The sequence below is a fragment of the Desmodus rotundus genome, chromosome 7, assembly GCF_022682495.2.
Source record: "Desmodus rotundus isolate HL8 chromosome 7, HLdesRot8A.1, whole genome shotgun sequence".
In the NCBI taxonomy this organism is placed as follows: domain Eukaryota; kingdom Metazoa; phylum Chordata; class Mammalia; order Chiroptera; family Phyllostomidae; genus Desmodus; species Desmodus rotundus.
The window spans coordinates 20443830-20469813 of NC_071393.1; the positions used below are offsets into that span (position 1 = coordinate 20443830).

Sequence of the window (25984 nt, forward strand, 5' to 3'; positions counted from 1 at the left end):
AGGAATGGCATTTTAGACATCCTTTATCTATCAGTTTTCAATTGCACAAAGTAAGCACTTAATCCTCTCTTTCCAGCGGCTGCCACCCGCTTCCCCCCCGCCACCCCCACCCCCACCCCTGGGCTCAGTAGGGCTGCTCCTGCCACTGAGACATCCATCAGGGACACTCGAGGGTGTGTCAGCTGTGTCAGCGACACTAAGATGGCTAGAGTTCCTCACACCTCAGCATCTCTGAAGTCGGGACACATCTCCATCAAAGGGGCCCCCGGTGTAACTGGAGGCCTTTTCCTTGGGGACACAAACACCTTAGAGTTGACAGGGCCCAGACTTGAGGAATTTGGTTATTCCTTCAGTCACGTATTTGTGTGAGTCTGCTGAGCCTGGGGGGTGCCTGGAGCGCCCCTGGGTGCTGGCATCTCACCCCGGGAGACCTTGCAAATCAGGACCTGGCTCTTCAAGCCTCAGTCCCTGAGCTTCACCCCACCTTGGCCCTGCCCCCAAGGCTGCACACACCCCACCCTCCTTACCTCCTCTTCACTCCTGTGTCACCCTAGCCTCATGTCCTGTCTTAATTTCCGCCCCCCATCTCCAAACACACCTTTTATCCCAGAAGGCATTTTCTTGAATCTCCCCGGGGGTTTCTTTTGTGAGCTCATCACAGCAAAGGTGGTGATGGCAGCCAGGGCCAGCGGGGGCCTTGTTGAGGAAGAGTCCACCCTGCCCACCCTGCTCAGGAACGGGGTCTCCCACGTTTGAGGGGGACTCTGGGAAAGAGGAGCCATTTCTCTGCGGCAGCTATTGGACCCAAAATGTAGAATTGTGGGTGATCGGGTTGGCTGGGTGGAGCTTCAAGGGAGCACATCTGCTCACGAGGAATGGAAACAGAGACTCGCATCTGAACGTCAATAGCAGCCGGTGTCACCAGAACCAGGACACAGGCCAGGTGTGCCCAGCAGGTGGGCAGGTGAGCACAGGGGTGCCTCCACCTGCAGGGCAGGACCCAGCAGTGAAGAGGAAGGAACACAACTTGGGTGCCTGGCAACCGTGTCAGGTGAGCGGACCAGCCAGGCTCAGGAGGCGGTGCCCTGGGTGATTCCATCTACAGGCAGCACCTGGAAGAGACAAAGCTGCAGAGAACGAGCGCGTGTGTGTGCTGGGCTGCAAGGGGGCCACCACAAGGGCAGGGTGGTGTTCCTGGGTAGTAGAAAGTCGCCACCATTCACACAACCATCCACCGAAGAGTGAATGTTACTAAATGTTAAGCTCTGCTCTCACATGTTAAGAACCTGTCAGGCCTCTTTTCACCTCCTCCTTTTCTTCTGTTTTGACCCCATTCTGGTGTGTCTGTTCTTTCCCTTCTTCTCCCTCTTGGCTTCTTCAGCAAAGTTGAGTGGTGTCCTTTGAATAGTTTAAGGATTTTTTTTTCTCAATGAGAAGAGCAGCATGTTTTCGTTCCTTACTTCTCCAAGTAGGTAAGAGCAATGTCAAGTTTCATGGGTCGCCCTGGCTAGTGTAGCTCAGTGGATTGAGCATGGGCCTGCGAAGCAAAGGATCGCCAGTTCGATTCCCAGTCAGGGCACATTCCTGGATTGCAGGCCAGGTCCCCAGTAAGGGGTGCGTGAGAGACAACCACATATTGATGTTTCTCTCCCTTTCTCTCTCCTAAAAGTTTCATGGGTCACAGATAGGAAAGGTATGTGCTGTGGCCCCCAGCGGAGTCCAGTCCTCCCGCCCATCTGCGCATTCAGGCTCTAGGCTACAGGGTAAAAGGGACCCATTTAGTAAAGTGTTTTCTCTGTTCTCATCTGGAGCTATCACCCCCATGTTCTAAGGGAGCAGAGTGAGCTCTGGATGTCTAGGAGCACACAGCTCCGAACCCGGAATGCTCGCTCCTGAGATGAAGGCACCAGTGCCTACTTTGTTGACACTTCGGGCCCGGGGTGTTTAATGTTGAAGCCGGGGGCTGGTTGCACAGGATAGCTGTTTTCCCCTTCATCTGGTCTATGGTTGAAATTTCAAAATAAAAAAATTGTGAGTTATTCAATGAATTCTCAAGATTGATAAATTGTATGTTGTGTAATAAATGATTCCTATATAGTCCCACTCCAACTCAGTTGGTAAGTCAAAATCTAATGGCTATAGCAAAGTAAAATTTCCCTGATGTTTAAACATTATTTGCAAATTTATTAAAAATCCTCCTGAATATTTAACAAAAATGACAAGCCTAACATATCAGTTCTAAAAGTGCCTTAACATTCCAGGAAAGACACACACACACAATATGGAAATCACTAAAGCTGGTTTTAAAAGCACTGTTTTTAGGTTCTCGCTAGATGGTTTCTCATTCTTTGTTAGGTGTGTTCTCAGCACCCACAGGGCTCGACCTGCTGACCGGGTTGTTGGAAAGGCAGTTCTGGGTCAGGCACCTCGAGGGCCTGGTGCCACCGCTGAATGACGCTGCCCGCCCCCGCCCCGGCCTCAGACCGAGCCTCTCTTCATAATGGAACTCTAGCAATAGCCCTAGATTGAGAAACTCACAGCAATAGCCCCGTCTTTCATACTCAGTGTTTGACCCTTGGCTTCTCTCCCTGAGCTGAGGGCTTCTCTTGTGCATGGCAAGTCCCAACCCACCCACTGTCCTGTTGTCTGGAGATATGACTCTCACGCATCGGGAGGAGCGGCCTTCCTCGTGAGCATTTTGTCGCACCCAGCAGGGCTGACTGAGGAGTGCTGTGTGTGTGGCTGGACAGTCCCGCCTGCTAATGGCAGGACGAGGTGCACGGTCCCTGCCCCTGGCTCCTTCCCCTCAGCTCTGGAGCCTCAGTGGTCTGTACCCACTCTTTCTGACACAAGGAGACACAGAACGAGCCTCACGTGTAAAGGCTGCAAACACCTTGGCCTTCCTCCATCATCAAAGGACAAGCTCTTAGAGCCCCACATAAGAAGCCCGACTGCCCGAGATTGCAATGCTGAGAAGCCACACAGAGGAGCTTGCATCGACGGCACTCCCTGTGCCCAGCCCTCCTGGGGCCCCACAATCCAGCAAGCCCCTCCAGATTTCCTGGCTGATGGATTCCACACGCACAGATGCTAGGTTCGGGCTGGTTATTAATGCAGCAATAGATAACCGCAACAGGATGAGAGCAAATGACTAGATTGCTTACCATTCTGCACCTTTACAAAACAACAAGGAGGGTGAAATGGGTAATGGGGCTCAAATGTATGGTGACGGATGGAAACTAGACTTTGGTGGTGGGCATGATGTAGCACATACAGATGTCGACTGTGATGTTGTACACCTGAAACTTACGTGTTACAAACCAATGTTATCTCTATAGAAATAAATTTTAAAAATAAATGAAACAATACAAATGTAAGCATCTTGTCTTAGTTTGTTCAGGTTGCTATGACAAAATACCAGACGGGTGGCTTATAAACTACAGAAATTCACTTCTCATCGTTCTGGGTGCTGGAAGTCCAGGTTCAAGGCTGATTGGGTGTTGGGCGAGGGCATGCTTCCTGTTCATTGATGGCTGTCTTCTCTGCATGTCTTCAGATGGTGGAAGGAGTAAGGAATTGCTCTGGGATCTATTTTATACGGGCAGTAATTTCACTCGTGAGGGCTCTGCCCTCATGACCTGAGCATCTCCCAAAGGCCCCGCCTCTTCATACCATTACCTGGGGGGTCAGGTTTCAACCTGTGGGTTTGGGGGGCCCCACACATTCAGACCCTATCAGTCTCCAGGCACACTTTGACTTCATTACAATACCTTCCTGGTATGCTCTTTGGTAACTTTTCTCATCTGTGTGCCAATGAGAATTCTTGGATTTTTAGAGTCTCGCCTGTTGGAACTGATGGCCGTGGCTGTCATCTTGATGTCTCGTGCGTCCCAGGCCTGTGTGGGAGGCCCCTTGACCCGCAGTGCTGCTTCTGGCACCTCTGAACACGTCCTGGCTTTGTGGCAGCAGCAAGAGTCCCCATGTCGGCACCCTGTTCCAGTGAAGGGCCAGGCAGTGAATACCTTTGGCTCTGTGGGTCTGAGGTCCCGGATGCTGTGGCACAAGTGTGGCTGTTGACGACACGCAGGGCATACTTTCCTGGCCTGCTCCAAGGGTCTGAGGGCCCAAGCTGGGTGCAGGCCATGGGCGCTTACCAAAGTTTTTCAGGTTAGCACACCATGCGGGCATGCCTGACTGCCTGTGGTAGGTGGGTGTATCTCCCACTCAGATGCTTTTTCATGTGGACCCCCCAAGCATGGTTTTGGAACTTCTTTTGGTGGACATCTGTCTGGGTGGGTCAGGTGTGTGTCTGCCCTGCTCAGCAGCCATTACCTCTCCCTCTGTATCCAGCTCAGCTCCATCCGGCCAGGTGCTTCCTTTCTGCCTGGCTCCTAATGGGCCTCCTGGGTAGGCTGGTGTAAGGGCCGAGCTGCTGCTCTCTGGCCTGGGGAAGCAGACTCTAGCCAGGGCTGAGCTGCCCCAAAGCATGTGAAAACCAGAGCAAAGGCGGAGATGCTGTAGGAGACCAGGCGCAGGCTGGATGTGGGGCTGCAGGATGGGGAGGTGGCCTGTCTTCACCAAAGCACAGGTGCACAGCAAGCTCAGATTTAAGGTCTTCGACCGTGCCAGCTTGTCTTTAACACCAGGCTTTCCCATGAAGTTATAGCTAGTTGAGTATCAAGCGTTTCTAAAGAACCCCCTGAAGGAATGTTTTTTCTTTGTGCAAACAGTCCTTTTGTGTACAGGGTGTTCTGTGGCTTCTTGGCAGAGACACAGGTGGGAAACACCTGATTGAACATCACTCACTCAGGAGTGTAAAGACACGCACCGCACGTCAGCACAAAGCCAGCTTGCCGAGCCAGCGCAGCCAGGTCTCCCAGGCTGCTGCGCCCCAGCAGGCCCTTCCTTGGGTCATCCTCAGCATCCACTTCCGGGGGACACCCACCACCACACGCAGGATGGTTTGCGTATTTCCAGAGCACACGGCTTTCTGTCATTATCCCATCTGTGAAATTCAGGAAGCGCAGGAAAAGGCAGTGAATTCTGAAAACCTCAGTCTGTGTCCCTGGTCACAGCCTGGTCTGCCGTCAGCCTCCTGCTTGTCTGAGAGGAACCTGACTGGCAGTGGGATGCTGGGTAAGTGCTGCACACCTGCTGGGAGCAGGGGATGACTGTGGGACCCACCTTGCAGGGCAGCGTGGGGCTGGAAGAGGGTCGGCATCAGGTTCCTCTGATGCTCTCTCTCTCCAGGTGAACATGCTGGGCCACTCAGCCACCTGCGCCGCTGGCCAGGGCCACCAGGTCTTCTCTATCTCTCTGCACAGCTGCCTGCCTTCCAGAGGAGGTGGCCTGGAGGTGGGGCCCACCGCAGCCCTGGCTGTCCTGTTGATCAGAAGGGCCCCTTGCCCTGCACTGGAGGCAGCGGCCAGGGATGCTTTCTTTGTGGTTGAACATCCGGATCCCACACTGGGCCATGAAAGTTACCACATGGAACACCCCAAGGCCACTCCTGCTGGCCATGAGGAAGTGGGGCAGCCTCCAGGAGCCTAGGGCCTCTTCTACAACACAGGGCTCTGCAACCTGCCACCAGCCACGAGGGCTGGGAAAGGCGCCCATGCTACCGTCACTTGACTGCAGCCTGGAAGGCCCCAAGCAGTGGCCCCAGCCATGCTGTGCCCACCCTCCAGTAAGAACAGGACAGCAGAACACACTGACCAGAGCTGGAACTGCCCACAAGAAACATCTATTGCTATCCCCAAATATGTTTTCTCTGTTGTGAGAAGCTTCACCATGATATTGAAGAATGTCAATGAAGAATACTGTGGAAGATGGGGGAACGAACTCTGCATCTCCCAGCTGATGGGCTGGTTGCACTGGAAAATGTCTTGCCGAGGGCATGAGGGCACATGACGGGAGGTAGCTTGTCCAACATGTCCCCTTGCACTTGTCCTAGGGAAACTTGGGACTCTGCCCCAGCTGTTTTGTCCACTTGGCACCTTCGCGCAGCCTTCTTCCAGGTCCTGCCAGCTCACAGAGTGGCTGACTACTGGGAAAATAACGTCGATGACAGTGGCAGGGTCACCACGGTTTAGCCACTGGGGACTGTATGAAGTGAAAATGACTCCTGAATGAAACAGCATTAAATTTAAGTCCCAAAGGAGGTTGCTCAGCAAACAGCTAAAGTAGCCAGAAAAAGTGCTTTGGAACTGGGAGAAAATCATGGGACTGATTTTTCTTTTCAATGCTTTTAAAGATTTTATTTATTAATTTTTAGAGAGAGGGGAAGGAAGGGAGAAAGAGAGGGAGAGAAACGTCAATGTGAGAAACACCAGTTGGTTGCCTTTTCATACTCACCCTGACAGGGGACCAAACCCGCAACCCAGTCATGTGCCCTGATTGGGAATCAAACTGGTGACTCTTTACTTTGCAGGATGATGCAAAACAAAGCCACACTGGTCAGGGCTCGTGGGGGTGATTTTGCAAAGCCACCTGATGGCAGAGACGTGGCTGGGTGTGATGGACCCAGGGAGTGTCCTGTTGGAAACACCTGACATGAGGGCAGGTGGTCGAGCAGGGCCACAGATGGCTGGATGCACTGCCTCTGGCCCTGGGCCCAGCCCTGAACCACCCATGGGGACAGGCAGACACCACCTGTCAGCAAATCCACCAGCCTCCAGGTGTGTGATCAGGAGTGGGGCTTTCCTCATGGCCTGAGGTGAAGGTCAAAGGCCTGGCCTGAGCCCTGCTCTCCCTTTCACCTGATGAGTTGAGGAACAGTGCTGGCAACTGGACTGCCAAGGACAGGCTTATCGACGGATACTGGGTGTGTGGGAACATCTTTAAGGAAAAGGAAGCCTTTCATGCCGTGATAAAATGGAAACTGGAGAACACTTTTCAGTGGAATGTGAGGCCTCCTGTTGTCCTCTGCCTGAGCCCCACGGATTACTCAAAGTGTCGGGGGGCCATGCCCAAACAGCCTCTGTGCAGGTGTTGCCCCAGGGGTACCTCACGTGACCCCACATGGACAGGCACAGGTGGGCGGGGGGCGGGGAGGATACAGGCTGTGCTGAGCTTTCTGGCCTGCGATGGCCTCAGCGGGCTGCCCATTACTGCACCCTCCACCCGAGTCCACAGGGCCTAGCCAGTTCCTCTCCGTGGCTGGCGGAACTCCGTGGTACGGACTGACCACAGTTCACATCTCCATTAATCTGCCAAGAGGCATTCTGGTTGTTTCTAGTTTTGAACAAAGCTGCTGTGAACATTCATGTAAAGGAAATAAAGAAGCCACCCTGCAGAACGTAGAGGGCCCACAGTTAATGTCCAAGGGACTAACTGTGACAGCACACTCGGCCTTGGAGCTGCACAGAGGCCCCTCCTCACAGAGCATCTACCTGTCCTATGTGAGCGACGCAGGGACAGCACCTGTGTCCACACTGCAGCCCATGCTGGACGGTCAGGGAAACTGGCTAAAGCCCCTCCCCCCACCACAGGGGTCACAGCTGCTGAAAGATGGCAGTGCCCCTGCACACCTGGGTCCCGGAGCTCAGCCCACTCCCGGCACTCGGTCAGGTTCCAGGAAGGACTTGGCCCTGGGGACGTGACAGGGATCATCTGAAGCTCTGCAAACATCAAGCATCTTCCCCAGGCTGGTTGTCTGGGACACGGCCCGGTCCTTATGGTGTGGAAGGTCGGAGTCTGTTCGGGTTTGTAGTGATCTGCTAAGACCCCGGGTTCTGCTGAGGCAGAGGCCTGCTGTACAAAGCCGAGGTCCCACTGTGGGTGAAGAGGAGGAGCCCAGAAAATGACCTGGATGGCCCGCTGGTTCGGACACCAACATTCCTAGTACAGCTGGTGTCACTGTTGTTCTGGGTGGCTCAGCTGAGTAAACAAAAATCTTCAGCCACCAATCTTCTGGGACATCCATTAAGCCTCAGAGGCTGAGGATGCTGCCATCTTACCCACCCAGCCCCAGCCCAAGGCCCGCTCTGCACAGAGAAGGGCCACATCAGGCACAGGGGGCTTGCGAGGGACATCTGTCACAGCCCAGCTTGGTCCCCACACACTGAGATTCGGCCACAAGATGTCCCCAGGACACTGCTCACCAGCACATGACTTGGTGGACAGCCCGGAGCTCAGCTCAAGTCAGCTGCCCGTGATGCTCTGTGAACTTCTGTGTTCGATTTCAACGTGAGGGCAAGGGCCAGGCACAGGCATGGGGTCTGTGTCACCAGCACCTCCTCTTCTCCACGTCCAAGCGTAGGACGCTGGCGGTTAGCACACATGGCTCACCTCAGCATCCTGGAAGCACCTCATGCTGACTTGCAGGACCCTGTCCCCTTGTCTGTAACACATTGCCAAGGCTATCTTTGTAAATACAGTGATTCTGACAAAGGGCACAGTCATCAAGATTCTTGATGAGCTATGACACGGACTTACACAGGGGCAGGGGCGCAGGCCCTCAGCCTGGACCCAGTCTCACAGCTTCCTGAGGCTGCACCAGCCCAGTGCACGCTGCCTGGGAGTCCAAGCTGAGGCAAGACAGCTGCAGGCCATCCCAGCACAACAGTGGGTTCGAGCAGGGCTGTGGAAGGGTGCAGAGTAACTGATGAGATGCCCCTTTCTCGCGGCGGCATCTCCACAGCACAGCCCCACTAACCCCAGCACCTGAGGAGGGACGTTGCCACTTGCCCTTTGCATGTGTTCATAGCTTTGCTTTCATGAGGAGGCCAGGTGGGTGTGGAGCCTTGTCTGACAGAGATCATTGCTATTTGGTAGTAGCCTGTGGCCATCGTCACCTCTGGTCTAGTCTTCAGGGCATGGACATCTGTGGAAGTGGCTGTGGAGGCTTTCCTGGAGGTCAGTAAAGGTTCATCTTCTGAAATGACCATCCACGAGCGGGCACCCTGCTGCCTTAGGCCGTGCAAGCGGGCGGGCGCCTCTGCAGAGACGAGGCAGAGGATGTGTGTTCTGAGGTGGCCCTGACAGACTTTGGTTGATGCCCCAGTGTGTTCCTCTTGGGGGAGCCATGGCCAGGCTGCCACCTGGTGAGGTCACCCTCCACTGTCTCTGACCTGTGAGGAGTGCCCAGAGCACGGCTCCCCACAGCTCCCCTCATGTCTGATGAGGTGCGGGCTGCGGCAGCCCAAACAGTTCCTCATCCTCACGATGTGCATAATGTGGGAATCCTGGCTGTAGGACGCGTGGGGGCTGGTGTGGCCCCGACCTAAGGTGCTGGGGGACACATGGCAGCACCTCCGTCCAGCGGGGTCAGTGTGGGAGGCCAGTCCCTGCACTGGGCAATCCATGAGCTTGGGATCAGGGCTGCATTCCCGGGATGGTGCTCAGTTCCTGGGGGGCAGCCGCAGGCCCCAGGCGGAGGCGCGGTGAAGATCCGCAGTACATTATTGCCAGCAGTGTAGTGGGGTCTTTCCTCAAGGGGCCTGGCTCTGCGATTGAGGGGCTGGGCCTCCATTTTGGTGGCCCTGGTCAGACGTCCATTTCCTAGATCCACAATACTTCTGCTCATGCGGACCAAGACAGACCTCAGCAGGCTGGCCCTCGACCCCATTCCCGGGACCCATGGTCACGGGCCTGTGCCTGAGCCTGCGCCTCTGCGAGTCAGACTGCTGACTGGGGCTGCGAGCCCAGCGGCCACCACAACAACCGTGCCCGCCCTGTCTTTAGCAACTGGGTGCCACCAACAGGCCCTGCCAGCCCGGGAACCACTGCACTTAAGATATCCCTGTTCCCTGCAGCAGCTCCCACTGCAGTTTCTGACCTGTAGAGAAAAGCAACAACAGCATCCTTCCAGGATGCTGGGCCCCTCACAGCTGTGTTCCTCCCAGTGATGGGGGAGGGTGTGTCCCTGGCCCCTCCTGCAGTGGGTGAGCAGGTCTCCCACGGTAAGTCACCTAGAACACCCCAATCTCTGTAAGCCCTCAGGTCCCCCCTCTGCAGTACCCCAAGATGGCTCTGGTGTTTCAACCCTAACTTAGTGTGCTTGCCTTGTGGTCCCTGTTTCAAACTACCAATAAGACCTTGGAGGCCCTTCTAACCCCTTGAGCTGCGGCGTCGAGGCCAGACCCTTTGTCGGTGGACCTGTTTCAATGGATTCGGCCTGATGCATTTCATATTCCTGCCACCTGGATCCCACACGTGTTCTCCAGATTTTTGCCAGCATAAGCCGAGAGAACTGTGCAACTCTTTTGGAGCATAGCCACCTCCTCATGGGTCACACTTTGTACCTCACCCTTGGGGGCCTGCTGGGACCCGAGTCTAATTACAAGCAAAGCAGGGCGGGGCTGAGAATCCTGAGTGTCTAGCTAGGCCCCTGCCTAGGGGGAGGCCATTCTAGGTCCTTCAGGTAAAGGAGGGTGGACTTCCTCCAGCAGGGCCCAAGGGGGCTCTTCTGTCAAAGAAGCTGATGGAACAAAGGGGTTTGAGGCCCCCAGCTTTGCCAGGACCTGCCCACAGTTCCCACCCCAATTTTAAGGATCCTGTTTCTTCCCTACTGATGACCTAGCTTTAGGAGAAGACGCACCAATGGCAGGGCTTGGCCACATGCGGGAGGAGACTCTGGGTGCACTACCTGATTGGGGTGCTGATGCCCAGTTGCCCTGTGTGTGTGGCACCAGCTGTCACTGAGCTCTGGGTACCAGGAGGGCCAGGCCTGGCCTGTCTCATCTACAGCTGCTGTGCTTTTCGCCCGGAAACTGCCTTGGACATAGCCCTTTGCCATCCTTGGTCTCACTCTCTTTGGGGTGGCCCTTCCTCCCACCCATCCTGTGTTTGGCCTGCCCCTCACCATGGGCTCTCTCTGCCAAGTTGCCTTTGCCATCCTTCCTTGGCACGTTCTTTCTGCCTTGCTTACATAGGAGTCAGTCACTCCCTTCTCCTGTTCTGGCCTCAGCACTGTGCATCAGAGCCCCTGCCTATCTTTGGGGTGAGGAGCTACATGTCAGGTCCTGGGGACCACACTCAGTGTCTCCTGCTGGACGGGAGTTGACCAACCTGCCCAGTGGAGGGTCTGAGTAGATGACACTCGGCTCTGACCCCGAGGGGGAAACGGGGGGTTGCCTTGGAGAATTCATACCCCAAGCCTACAGGTTTGCAACTTTAAGTTTACTGGAAAGCACCTCCCAGGCTGGCCTCTAACCCAGGCCACACAAGCCCAGGTGTCTGGCCCAGTTACTCTTTGTAAACCACAGAGTCACCGCTGTACGGATGCTGAATTCCACAAGAGGAAATAAGCCTCATACAAAAAGCGAGAAGAACTGGTGACTTGATGTCCTCAGGGGCCCTGAGGCATGGTTTCCACAGGCCTGGGTCAGACCAAAGTGTGGGTGCCACCTCTCTGTCCCCCATGTGTCCGGAACAAGGAGCGGGCAAGTCACGAGTGTGGATAGAGCGACCAGATGCTGATGCGATGATCCTTGGACCCTGCTGCCAGCAAGCCGTCAGCAGCAAAGGCCACACAGTGGACAACGGCGGTGTGGAAGGCCAGCACGGCCAGGGGCTGCATCGTCCGCCAGTGAAACACGCGGACACGATGGTCCCAGCCGGCGGTGGCCAGGATCTTTCGGTCGGGCCGGATCTTGACATCAGAGATCCCAGGATTGGTGAGTTCATGAGTCCTGCACACCTACAGGTTGACAGTGGCAGAGAGAACCATTAGGTGGCTTCGTAGACCCGCCACAGAGGCTCCCACCCATGAACACCGCCCAGCTGCTGGAACAAGGAGGGAAATGTGGGCTGCACCTGCCTGCAAACGTGCCCCTTCCTCCTGGGAGCTGGGAGCAGGCCTGCCAAGGGAAGCGGCCTGACCCCTGCCCCTGGCCAAACCCTCAGGTTGTGATGGAGGACTTAGGTGCTTCCCCCAGAGAGTTCCTGAGGCCCCACGAAGCTGCACCCCTGCATAAGCCCCCTGCATGCGGTCTGCTGGGAATTCAGAGGCTGCTCAATTCCATCCCATCAGGCTCCCAGGAAAAGCGTCAGTGGGCTGGACCCTGCGACCCCTCAATCCAGAAGTAGACTGCACCCGAGTGTCCAGGCGAGCAGAATGTTTCTGGCGTGACAGCAATGTAAAATCAGCACCTCTCCCTCTGGGGAAACCTCACACCCACTGTAGCATGGGGAGAATGACAAACGCAAACTCCAGCTTTAGCAAAACTGAGATTAAATGAAACCTCCAAATGCGAGACGGGTTCAAGGGCTGCTAAGAGTGGGAACCAGCTGCGTGTGGACGGGACGAGTGGATGCCAACACTGAAGACCGAGGTGGCAGGAGGAGCTGCAGGGCGTGACCGGGCTACGGGAAAAGCCTTAGGCCCCGGCCGGGGTCCCAGAAGAGGGCCAGCGCTGGCACAAAACAAGGAGTTGCACATGTGCACCCCACCTGTGTGGAGCAACCACCCGGGCTGGCGTCTCTCTGGGATGGGGCACCCTTGTCCTCCTCAGTGCTGGGGACGACCCCTCCCCAGCACGTGCCTCCTGCAACCAGAGCTGCCATTGTGGTCATGGCTGTCCTTAGTTACACAGGACTCTGTCGTGCACTGCAGGGCATCTGGTGCCTCTGTCCCCGCACACTAAATGACAGAGGCACTTTGCCATCATTGTGACAACCCCCAAGGGCCACTTCCTTCCACTGCTCCTGTGTTTGGCCTGGGCAAGGGGATCATGGGCTTGCACTACCCATCCCTCACCAGCACCCCCTTCTCTCCTAATTCCCCTCCCAGTGGGGCCATAATGACCTCAGTTCTGAACCATTCATTTCTACAAAGATAACACAAGGTAAAAGAGGCAAAGAAATATGGAAATACAAATGGTAACATTCCTTGGAAGCAAATGGAAATTGTCAACAAGCATTTTTTAGCCATAAGTTAACAAACAAAACTTTACGAAGCAGTTACCTCTATAAAATAAAAATCCAAACCACAAAATGGAGGAGGAAACTTGAACTGGCAGAGCAGAGGAAGAGGCAGCAAGAAACTCAGAGAAATGAAGGGGAATTGGAAACAGACAGAGACTCAGAGACAGTGAAGGCAGGCATGGTACAAAGGGAGCGAAAGGAAAGGGAAACAGAGAGCTACAATGGACCGGCCAGAAAACAGACGTGGAAGACAGGCAGAGGTGCTCTAACATTCACTGATTTAGAAAGTCGATTTTTAAAAATTGATTTTAGAGGGGGTGGGGGAGAGAGGGAGGAGAAACAAAGGGTTTTTGTTCCACTTACTTATTCATTCATCGGTTGCTTCTTGTGTGTGACCTGACTGGGGACTGAACCCACAACCTTGGTGTATTGGGATGACGTTCTAACCACCTGAGCTACCGGGCCAGCACTAGAAAATCAATCTTAATGTCTAGAAATTGAAGTCTTATGATCCAAGTCCAGAGAAAGGCTACAGAATAGTTAGCATTAAGACATGTCTAGTAAAGTCATTGGACATAACAGCTAATAAAAGCCGTTTTGGTAGTCAGGCAAACAGACCGAGTCAGTCTATGGGGGTATGGTTTAGGCTGTCCTCGGAATGTCCCACGGCCACATCTGTGCCAGCAGACGGCAGAGTGATGCCTGCAAAGGCTGCGAAGGGAGGCATGGCCCAAGAATTTCATAGCCAGCCAAACTGCCGCTCAAGTACAAAAACAATAGACAAGCATTTTTGAACATGTAAGAACCAAAGAATATGCTCCCATAAGCTCTTCTTGAAGGACTACAGGATTAACCCCGGTCTCATAAGAGAGGACTGGATAATGACAGCGAATGGCCTGGCAGGGAAAACTGAATCTACTTACCTGCGGGATTATGTCTAAAACAATATGGGGATTATGGCTTTAGAACCGGTTATGTAAGTAACAGAAAGAAGGGAGGGTAGCAAGAGGGACGGGATGTTAAGTTCACTGATTCACTCATCTTTTGCCATTTGGGGAAAAGATACAATGGTCAACCTCATATTTGAGAGATCATCTGATACCCTACCGCAAATAATGACAAAACATTATTTCCTCTGCAACCCCCCCCAAACATTAGGTACCTTTGTTTCCTAGTATTTGCCCTTGTATTTCTCCAGAAAGGAATAAAAACAGAATTATGAGTGGAATCCAAAGTTAAATCCAAATCTGTGGCATGTGTAAGAGAGACACCAAAACAATGATCGGCAGAGATATACCAGGAGACTGCAGACAAGAGAAGCAGGGTCCCTTCTTAGCAAAGACTGAATTCAGAGCCAAAAGCATTGAGCCAGTCTATATACCATACTCAACAATGATAACAGGTACAACTCACAGTAAAGAGCTGTGAATACCTGTTCAACAAATAAACAGTCCTATCATTCATGAAGCAAGAATGATAGGAAAGTGGCTATGATGGAGAAACTGGTACCAGACTAGTCCTCTTGCTATAAACAATCATCAAACTGGACAAAATATACTAAGCAACTATGTGCAGGCACTGGACAACAGCAGGGAAGGGCAGCTGATGAGAGAAATCTCCCAGACGCCCCAGCAGCTTTCTGACGAGGGAGATGTCCCAGCCACAAGTCCAGGTGGAGCCCAGCACTATGTGAAGCCGAGGAGGCCTGGATAAGAGTATGGGGCAGCTGGAGCAGCTGAAATCTGGGGGGCACAGCAGCATCACCGAGTGCGCTGGTGGAGGGACTGAAGGCTGTGCACGGTCCCATGAGTTCTGTGTGAGGCTGGGCTTTGCACACTCAGGGCACCACACCAGGTTTATCAGACAGTGGCAGCCACAGGGCTCAACAGAACAGACACAAGAGACCAACAGTTTTCTCAGGGTCAGCTGGGCCGGAGTACAAAGACTGTGACAACCCAGTGCCCTCTGAGATGCCTGGCTTCGAGAATGAGGGTCACACCTTCAGGCAGGGCCTGCTCCAGACCTACTGTGACAAAGCGGAAAACCGGGCCCTCTGCGTTTGGAAGTGGGTCCCACCACATCAGGAAAGCCTGGGAATGAACCTGGGCTTTCCACAGACCTGCCCTACCAGGACACCAAACCAAACCTACACAAGTTCAAGGTGAAAGCTGGTAACTGAACTGCCTGAAAGAATAAAAGCGAACACCCTTCAAGGCAAAACAACAGAATTTAGAGTCTCTATCACGTATTCTTTACAATGTCTAGCACACAAACAAAAAATTATTAGACAAGCCAAAAAGCAGAAATATATGCCCCAGAGTCAAGGGGGAAGAAAAGCAGTTAATAGAAACTGATCCAGAATGTCATAGCTGTTGAGCGTATCAGACAAAGACTTTAAAGCAACTATTTAAATATGTGTAATAAAAGAAGAAAGTGCATTAATTACCAAAACATTGTCTTGATGAGTGAACGGACAGGAACTATTAACGGAGAAATGAAAATTATCAACAAAGAACCAAAGCATAAGAGCCAACACAATACTAAAGGAGAAAACAAAGTTGGAAGACGGATGCTGTCCGACTAAGACTCCCTATAAAACGAGAATAATCGGATTATGTGGTATTGGTGAAAGAACAGACAAAACAGATCAATGCGGCAGACTGGAGAGCTCTGAAACAGACCCTTATAAATGCGGTCAACTTGATCTTTGAAGGGAGCAAAGGTAATACAATGGAGTGACCACAGTCTTTCCAACAAATGGTGCTGCAACACCTGGACATCCACACGCAAAAAAGAAAAAGAAAGAAAGAAAAGAATTATACACGGACCTCATACCCTTTACAAAAATTAACTCGGAATGGGTCACAGACTCAACTATAAAATACACAATATAAAGCTCCTACAGGTCAACGCAGGAGAAGATCTAGATGACCTGGGGATTGGCAGAGCCGTTTTGGATGCAGCACCAAAGGCACAATCCCTGAAAGAAAGGACCGGTCAGCTGAATTTCATTACAGTTAAAATTGTCTGCTCTGTGAAAGACACTGTCGAGAGAATGAAAAGACAAGCCAAGACTGAGACTCAGACTGAGACTGAAAATATTTGCAAAAGACACATCTGATTGTCATCCAGAATATACAAACAACCCCTAAAACCCAGCAACAAGAAAACAAACAACCTAATTAAAATATGGGTCAAAGACCTTAACAGATACCTCCCCAAAGAAGATATACAGAGGGCAAATAAGCATATAAAATGATGCTCCCCAGGCTTAGGTCATCTGTATGGCAGTGGGGGGGCGTGGATGTGCCTCCGCTCAGCCATATCCTACACAGCTCCTGCAAGTCCATGTGGCCCAAGCCAGAGGGTTCCCTCTCCAGCTCCAGGCTGGGAAAGAACCAGCAGCCACCACTCTGCAGGATCTTGGGCAACACAACTCAGGTCTCCTCACAGCGCATCTCAGATCCAAGAGACAGACGGTTGGACAGGGTGCAGATGGAAGCCTCACCTGCTCCCAGTCTGCTGAGCTTTCCAAGCAGGTTTATTCTGCAGACTCCTCTTCACCGAAGTTTCAGGGCCCTGGTTCTCTGGCTTTCCTGAGCAGGGGTTTGGCAGTGAGCAGAGCAAAGGCGACCCTACATGTTTATGGAGAAGCCCTTCTCCCACCTGAGGAGCCAGAGGGGAGGCTGGGTGCACTCAGGGCTCCGCAGCACCAGCCTCTGGGGTCCAGAGGCTGGATGCATATTTCAGATAAGTCTGTCACTGCTCCAGATATTCCACCTCCAGGGCAGGGTCAAGCCAGAATGAAAAAGTGACCCTGTGCTCAGCAGGTTTGTTTAACGACAGCCTCCACTGTCCCCACCCTGAAAGGTGAGGGTTTAGGGCTGGGAATGGCACATGAGGTCAGTGTATAAAGTGTGCATGGGGAAAATAGGGAGCCTTATTTAGAGAAGAGAAAACCCAGCCATGTTTTCAAATGATTATAAATTATTTTACCAGTGCATTTGCAAAGGTTTACAAAACCATCCATAACATATTCTTTCCTTAGATTCTAGAGTTACTGGTGTGACAGCTAACGCAGTAACGATTTGTTTCAAATGTCAGTGCTTAAGCTGTATAAAGCTGATCTTATACATTTTTCTTGTTGGCTGCATTGTAGTTAATGAAATTAAACACACCCATTGCATTTGTCCTCAGGGGACAAGGGACTGAACACACCACTGGTTTATTTTTCTATTAAAATAAATTGCAGACAGCCACATTTGAATGGCCCCGAGTGGGGCTCACCCAGGAGCCAAGGGACTTTCTGAGCTGCTGGGCGCAGTTCATCAGCGCCAGGGCTGGACTGGGGCGCCCATATTCAAGAGGGCATGACATCACCCAGGCCAGCGCGGCTCAGTTGGTTGGAGCTCCGTTCCATATACCAAAAGGCTGTGGGTGTGATTCCAGATCAGGGCACATACCTAGGTTTTGGGTTTGATCCTCAGTCAGGGCACATATGGGAGGCAATCAGTCGATGTTTCTCTCTCTATCCCCAGCCCCCGTCCTCTCTCCCTAAGCGCAATAAAAATAACATCCTCGGGTGAGGATTAAAACAAAACCAAACTACTATTGGATCTTAATGCAATCCTGCATAAGAATGTGCTTTATGCTATGTGAAAAAAATCTTATTACTAGAAACCACAAAAACTAATCATAATTACTTTTTTTAAGATTGTATTTTTATAAGAAAACACTCAAATGTGTGCAGCTATTTTCTCATGTTGAAAAGGTTTTGCATACAGTGAGATAATGTATACAAAATAACTTAATTATTAATAGGCCAATATGTGTGATACCAATATTGATTTAAAAAAATTAAAACCAATCATGCTTCTGGCATGATAAAAGTATTGAATTAAATCCAGGATTTTCACTCATCTAGAATGCTGGTAAAACTTATTCCACACCATCTTTAAAATTTGAGAATATTTTTACTATCCCTGGCTTTATTTTACCAGAATCATTATGTCGTGTATGTATAAAAGAAAAAGGTGAATATGTATTTGTATGAATCCTTAGCTGGGAATGTTCATATAGGGTTGGCTAATTTATATTCACTTTATATTATATACAGATTTCTAATATTTTCAGTCCTGTGTCATTTAAGCTTCCTTCATTTGAATAAATTCACTAAATATTCCTTAAAAAAAAGACGCTTCCATCATTTTTCATCAGGGAAATGCAAATTAAAACAACAAGACACCACCATGCACCCACCAGAAAGCCTAACGTCCCGAACACAGATACCGCCGAGTGCTGGGGAAGATGCAGACACCAGGAACTCGCACTCGCGGCTGGTGGGAGTGGGCAAAAGTGCAGCCACTTTGAAAGACAGTTTGGTGGCTTCTTACAGACCTGAACATACTCTTACCTTACAATGTAGCAACTGCGTTCTGTCCTTTTTATGCCCAAGGAGCAGAAATTTATGTCTGCTCCAAACCTGCACATGGATGTTTATAGCAGATGTATTCATAACTGCCAAAACTTAGAAGCTACCAAGATACCTTTCAGTAGGTGAATGGATAAACTGGGGTACACCCAGACAATAAAATACTACTCAGCATTAATAAATGAGCTGTCAGGCCATGAAAAGACATGGAAGAAACCTAAGTGCATTTACTAAGTGGAGGAAGCCAATCTGAAAAGGCTATATACTGTGTGATTCTAACTCTATGACATTCTGGAAGAGGCAAAATTATGGAGACAGTGAAGAGATCAGTGGTTGCCAGGAATTAGCAGGGAGGCAGCCCAGATGATTTTGGGGGCTCAGGGGAAACACACTGCGTGATGCCGTAACAGCGGACACACCCCCAAACCCACAGGATGTACAACGCCAAGAGTGAAGAGCATGTAAAGCCTAAACTCTGGGTGATAAACCGTAATAGCAAATCTAGAACCAAAAGCTGAAGACTGAAGTGAAAAATGTGTGGGATAGGCTCAACAGCAGATTGGAAATTATTATTTTTTTAAATCGGTAAACTGGAAGACACATCAATAGATATTATCTAACCTGCAGAAGAGAAAGAAAAAAGACTGATGAAAACTGAACAGAGCCTCAGGGACCTCCCGATGGGACGACATTAAACTGTCCAACTCAGAGACGCCCCAGGGCAGTTGCACTGGTGGCAACAGCAGGTGGGCAGAAGCTCTGGGAGGGAACGGCACATGTGGGAGACAAGACACCATGAGCTCTCTTCGGGAACAGTGGAGGCTGGAGGACAATGGAACAGCGGCTTTAAAGTGCAAGGTGAAAAAAAAACTATCTTCCCTAAATTCTATAGGCAGAATTCTTGGGAAAGGAGGGTGAAATAAAGACATTTTTCTGAGAAACAAACACTAGAGAACTCTTCGCCAGTGGAACTGTCCTACAAGAAATGCTAAAGGATATTCTCCCAGCTAAAGGGAAGTAAAACCAGAGAGAAACTGACATCTACAGGAAGAGCACCAGAAATGGGAATAGTTGAGTAAATATAAAATACTATGGTTTTTATATCCAGTAAGTTTTAAGCAATAACAACTGATGTTTTCATGTAAAACCGGTAACACTGTGAGGTAGTTTCCAGTGAGTGTGAAAGTAAACTATATAACAGCACAGCAGAGAGTGTGGGAGGGAGGGCAGTGAAATCGTGCTAGGGCGGGGCTATGACATGTGACCGGCAGTGTGACCCCACGAAGGAGACTTGGGTAAGTTAAGGAAACATACTGTTAGGCTGTGAGCTAGCACTCAGGAAAAAAATACGACGAGAGCTATATACAGTGAAGGAACCAAGAGAGGAAGTGAAATGGAATACTAAAAAATAAATATTTGAAAACACACAAGAAGGCAGGAAAGGAGTAAAAGAGGGTCAAAAACGGAAGTGACAAGTGGAAAACAAATACCACGATGGTAGACTTAATGCCAGACACATCACTAATTATATTAAGTGCAAACAGACTAAATGCTCCAATTAAAAGGAAGAGATTGTCAGAAAGGATCAAAGACTACAAAAGATGCTTTTAAATATAAAGAGATCCAGACAGGTCCAAAGGCAAAGAGAGCTGTATCACACAAAGAGGAAACATGAGAGAGCTCAGGCTGCAGCTCTCGCCTCAGACAAAGCCGACTTCAGGACAAAGGATGTTACGAGAGACACAGAGGACGTTTTCATAAAATGACTGTTCAGCAGGACGTGGTCACCATGTTGAATGTTTACGTTCCTAGTGACAGAGCTTTAAAATTCATGAAGCAAAACTGACAGCACTGAAGGGAGAGACAGGAACGTTGACAGCCACACTCAGACACTGGAAGGCCTCACTCAGGGACTGGTGGGAAACCAGACAAAAGGATGGGTAAGGGCACCGAAGACCTGAACAGCACCGCCACGCACCTCGACCTAAGTCGGGCTGACAGAACACTCCGCCCAACAACTGCAGAACACATGCGCTTTCACCAAGACACACCATGTGCTGGGCCAAAACACAAGCCTCAATAAATATCTGCACGCTGACATTGTACAGGGTACCTTCACTGACAGCAGAATTAAACTAGATTAAAGATACCCACAAATTCAACAAATATTTGGAAATTAAATATTATACTTCTAAGGAACCACTGGATCAAAGAAGAAATCACAAGGGAAAATAGAAAGAATTTTCAACCGAATAAAAATGAAGACACAATAAATCAAAATTTGTGGGACGGACCCACAAAGGCTGGTGACTAGACTGGCGGCTGACTCTTCCACAGCCCTGCGGAGGGGTGGCAGGAACCCAGAGAAGCACCTGGGACTGTGGGCACCGTCAACATGCTGACTCACACTCAGAGGTCCCCACTGCAGGATCCCTGGAGGACAGCTGTCCCAACTTCCGGAAAGGAGGGCTTGAGACGCGAATGTGTGGACAACATTCACAGCATAAAATAGCAACGAAGAGATACAATGTGTGCGAAACCAGCTCAAGTGAGAAAGCCAGCTACATCTGAAGAAAGGTGGAAGGAGAAAGGATTAAAAAATAAATAAATAGAAGTTATCAAAGGACGTAGTCACCAGAAGAAACATGGCCTGAGTCATGTTCAGTTGGCGAAATTGGCTTTTAGGCAAGAATCCTTTCTAGAGATAAGAAGAGGGACTGAAGAAAAGGTTCAATTTCCCAGGAAGATTAGCATTCAGAACTTGTATGTTTGTAAGCCAGCTTCAAAATGCAAAAAGCAAAAACGTACGGGGTACAGGAAAACTGAGCAAGATGTGGGGCAGCTGGAGGGTCCACCTGACCCTTCCCAGGGCCCCCAGGTCACAAGCACTGCGGATGCCGTGCCGGGCCCAGCAAGCACAGGTACAGCCGTGCATCCAGCAGCGAGAAGCACTTCCTTCTCAAGCACATGTGGAATACTTATGAGAACTGGACTGGCCTCCACATTTCAAAGAGCTGATATCATTCAGACCTTCTCCTCCGACCACAATGGAATTAAGTTAGAAATTGGAAAATAAAAAATAACTGGGGGGAAAAAATCAAACATTTGGAAACATAAAAACACGCTAATCAGCTCAGCAGTCAGCGAACAAATAAAGACCGGGTCCACCCTGAGTGCGCGGTGATGAAGACGGCGACATCCTACAATGTGGGATGCAGACTTCAGCTGCTGTGAGGAAGGAAGGCCGGGAACGGATGCGTCATGCTCCCCTCTCAAGTCAGCAGAGCCCGGAGAGCACGGGCGGGCGGGAGGCAGGGGAAGAGCAGGGCAGAAATGCTGAAACAGAAAAAGAAAGATCAACCAAGCCGAAGCTGCTCAGGGACACAGAAGGGACAGTCTTGCAAATACAGCAGAAATGTAAACCGTCATTATAAACAACTTTTAAAAAGTCAGTATGAAAATACCTTGAGGGGTTTAATGCCTATTGACAAATTCCTGGAAAAATGAAACTTATTAAAAAAAATCGGGAAACCTAAATTAGTTCAAGAAGAAAATCAGACCTTCCCTGCCCTACGGGTACAGGCAAGGACTGGCCCACAGCCACCTGAGAAATAGTCTCCCCCATCAACGTGTCCAGAGATCAACAGAGGAGGGAATACCTGCCCCCCAGTTCTGGGGCCCCTGACACCCAGATACCATAAGCAGTGTGAGGCAACAGAAGAGGGGTACAGCTCGGTCTACTGACAGACAGACAGACGATCCTGAACAGCTCCAACCAAGTCCCTCAGAGGGCATGCTGTGTAGCGGGTCACCTAGCACTATACAACTGTTTTAATGTTATCAAAAACTGAACTGTGAAACTCACTAAATTAACAGATTTGAGAAGAAAAGCCACGAGTCTGAGAGCCCGACGCAGTCTCACCGTCCACTCTTTCCCCGCCAGCATGGGAGAGAACCTAACCTGACACCAGCCCCATGGCACACACAGCTCTCGCTGTCCGACCCACAGTACGTCCAGGATGCTTGCCGCGGCCCCTGCTCCCACTCCGAACGTCCTGCACTCCCGGCTGCACACAGGCTGCCAACACGGGCACTCGCTGGCGCAGGGCCACGGGGGCAGACGCACTGTGCACGGGTGAGAAGGCAAATTCCACACGTGTGCCCACTTGTGCAGGCGTGCATCTGCCCAGCCCCTCCCGACTTGCATGGCCAGAGCACTGGCAGTTGGAACTGGCACGAGAGGCTGACTGTCCTTTTCTCTCCTGTGAGCTTTGTCCCCGAGCCGGCCAGTGTTCACAAACCTCCAAGGCAGCGACACACCTGGGAGGGGCTGAGATACCTGGTGCTGCCCACGGGTCAGCTATGAGACTCACCCCACCTGCCACCTCGCAGCTCCTCCTGGAAATGCGGCAGCACCGAGGCAGAGGCCTATGGCTCTTGGGCAGGCGATGAAAAAGAGGCACTGGAAGTGTCCTAAACAGGGACCTAAACTGGAAGAGCCCAGCCCCGGTGCTGGGGCTCATGTTCCTGAGGAAGAGGAAGTCCTGTCAAGGTGTTCACGATGAACGTGGCCAGAGCCCCATCCCACCGCGATCCTGAGATGAGGGCGAGAGGCTGGGCTGTGCCCACAGTTCTCTCTCCTCCTGTTAGGAGATCAGGAGAGACAAGCTCGGTCAGGGTCCCGCACGTTCCCTGCAAACTGCCCCACATGTCCTGCTGCTGCCACTTCAGAGGGAAGTCCCTGGAAGGGCTGTGGAGAGAGGGGGCCGTGGCCATGCAGCGGGGACACCTGGTCAGCCTCAGGCAGAGCAAAGATGGTGGGGAGGGGGGGCACGTGGTTAGTCTGCTTCCCAGTCCAGGCTGGCTAGGGTCGGGGGGGCCTCATTATTATTTAAAGGCCTAAAAATATTGCTGGCTGTAAATCAGCCCCTGCTTCAAGGCTGCGGGCCCTGCCCCAAGTATGGGAGGAAGGAGCAGGTCTGTGCACCACCTGTGTCTCGCGACAGCTGAGGCCCAAATCCCTGGTGGCGCCCTAGAAAGCCACCTCAGGAAGACAGGTGAGCAGCCTGGTTTCACAGTGTGTCCTCAAGGCCACAAGTCCTGACACAGGTGACTGAGGGCTCCTGGCCACCACCTCAGCCCCTGGCCAAACCTGTCTTGGACCAGGCCCCTCCGGAAAGGATCCCTGGCCACCAGTGGCTCTCACAGCACATGACCTCAGGTGCCAGGAATGCGCACGCGGCGCGGCTGCCATCTGGTTCCCATTACCCATGCTCTGCTGCGGGAAACCTCATCTGCGTCTCCGCGCCTAGAGCCCGCCTGGGAGAGATTGATTTGGGCTCATTAGAGACTTCGGCAGCAGGCCGAAAGGTGAGGCACATCTGTGCCCATGTGGCTTGTGGGCTGGTGGGTAGCCACATCACAATGCCCACTGCAGGGCTGGGCACAGCGCACCCAGGGCCCCTGGGCCAAGGATGCCTATGGATGCCAGTGGCCTGGAGGTCCCCAGACGCTTCCTCCTCAGAGGCTGGTGCTGCACAGCCTGAACATCCTCAGGGCCTCTGGGCCGAACCGACTCCCAACGTCATGCCCAGCGGTCTCTGGGTGAGGTGGCTGTGCTCAGCGGGCGGAGCACTCCCTGGCTGGGATGCACACTGCTGAACAAGACTCCGGCCCAGGCACAGCCAGCACACCAACCACGTCCATTGCTCCCCTTCTGCCATAACCTTCCAACTCATTAAGAATACCTTCTGCTTTAACTTTCCAACTTATCAGTACAGTAAAAGTTCATCTCTGGAACACACCCGATAAATTTGTCTTAAGTTCCAGCAGCTGTTTTCTGAATAAGCCAGGAGAGACCAGGCCGATCTGAGCCATGATGGCAGGAAGGGACCTCGGGGTGCTGCAGCCTGGGCAGGGGTGCTCGGGGAAGCCGCCTGGGTCCTCAGCCATTTGCGAAGTCAGGCTGATGAAGTTCAAGGCACAGAGGAGTGGAGCACTTGACTCCATAGTGAGTGGTCTCGGGGAGGCTCAAGGAGTGGGAGGGAAGGGTGTGAGGGAGCACCCTGCTGTCGCAGGAGGCAGGGAAGGCTCCACACCCGGCTAGGCAGACTCAGCTGCTGAGGACCCAGCACCAGCGTGGCTCTGCTCCAGCTTCCGGAGGTGACCACCATCATTATGACCTTCACTGCTACTCCTAGCAGGTCCACGGGCCCCCTTCTCCGGGAGGAAGGCCTGAGAAGCTTAGCCACCTCCCTCCCCTGCTGGGCTTGGGCCCCCTGTGATGACGGAAGGATGGAGGAATGGTTGGAAAGTTGGGAGGGATGATGCCAAAGAAGTGTGAACTTGTGCCCTGTCCCCAAACGTAACATGTGACCTCCTTCTCCTGTCTTGCTGGGCTCTGACCCGCTGCTCCTCAAGACTCACAGGGCTCAAGACAGACCCTCAGCTCCAGTGTGCAGAGCCACGGGGCGGTCTCACGCCTGGGCAGTGGGCACAGCCCACCCCTGCTGCTGCCCACAGCCTGCTCTGATGCTAACCCTGGGTCTCTGGCAGGGCTGCTCTTGATGAGATGCCAGTGGCCCCTTCAGCTCTAACTTGGACAGGCACCTCCCGGCCTCACTCCACCCAGCCTCAGTGTCTGTTCTCCGACCTTCACGTCACCGCTCTCGGGCACATCCTTCTGCCCCTGGCTGTCCTCACTCTGTTCCCCCAGGGATGGCCTGGTGACAGTGCGGCACCCCCAGGTTGCAGCCAGAGCATGGAGGTACCTGTGGGGCGCTGCAGTGTGTCCCGACTCTCCCCCGGGGCCCATCCCTCCCCCATCCCACTCATGCGCCTCAGGGGTCCAGTGGTGCCCAGCCAGGGTCACCTCCCCTAATGGTGGGGGTCTGGTCTGGGCAAGTGTGAGGCAGGCTTGGTAGGCTGCTGGGCAAGGCTTCCCCACCTGGAGAGGAGCCCCGAGAGACATCTTCTTCAGACTCCTGTCTATGGGGGGCAGCCTATACCATGCAGCCCTGCAGAGGAAGCAGCCCCCAGGGCCTGTCCACCAGGGCTCCAGTGATGAGAGCCCAGGTGAAGCCCAGAGCTGGGCCACTGCTGCTTCTCCTGGCACCCTCTGGAGCCCTGCTCCCTACCAGACCTGGGGTCATAGAGCTGCCTTTCCAAGGAGCCTCTACTTGCTGGCTGTGGTCAAGCCTCAGCCTTCCAAGACTCCCTGGCTAATAGGGGCTCCTCACCCATCCCCAGAAGCCAGTGTGCACCCAGGTGTCCCTCTGGGGGCTGGGAGGCCCAGGACGCACCCAGCGGCATCTCACCTGCCATGGCCTATAGCCCCTTATCCAGAGTGAGGCCTGGAAAGGAGGCTCCCCATCCCCAAACTCCATCCCTCCCATCCCAAACAGGGCTGAGCAAGCAGGCTGGGCCAATCTGTTCAGAGTACCAAGCACAGGCTCAGACGCAGCCCCCAGGTGCTCCGCAGGCACGCTAGATGGAAAAGTCCATGGGATGTCATGAGGTTTACTGGGACATTATGGGGAGGTTTTCAGCAACGCCCCACTCCACCCTGAGGCCCCACATCCCTTCCCCGCTGCCCGTGAGGAACAGCCTCCCTGGGGCCTGCTTACAGACTGCCACCCGGGCGTGACTCCGTGGATTTCTCCACATTGGGCTATTTTTGTTTTTTGA

At 52.3% G+C, this 25984-nt stretch overlaps 1 protein-coding gene across 1 annotated transcript in view; it reads right to left on the reverse strand.

Annotated features, from left to right (window-relative positions):
- Window positions 1-9733: 9733 nt before the first annotated feature.
- GNB1L (G protein subunit beta 1 like) overlaps window positions 9734-25984 on the reverse strand; it is a 59848-nt gene continuing 43597 nt past the window's right edge. The window contains exon 7 of the mRNA XM_024557510.3: window positions 9734-11641. Coding sequence (XP_024413278.2) covers window positions 11390-11641 — 252 coding nt within the window. The 3' untranslated portion in view covers window positions 9734-11389. The remainder of the gene's footprint in view (window positions 11642-25984) is intronic.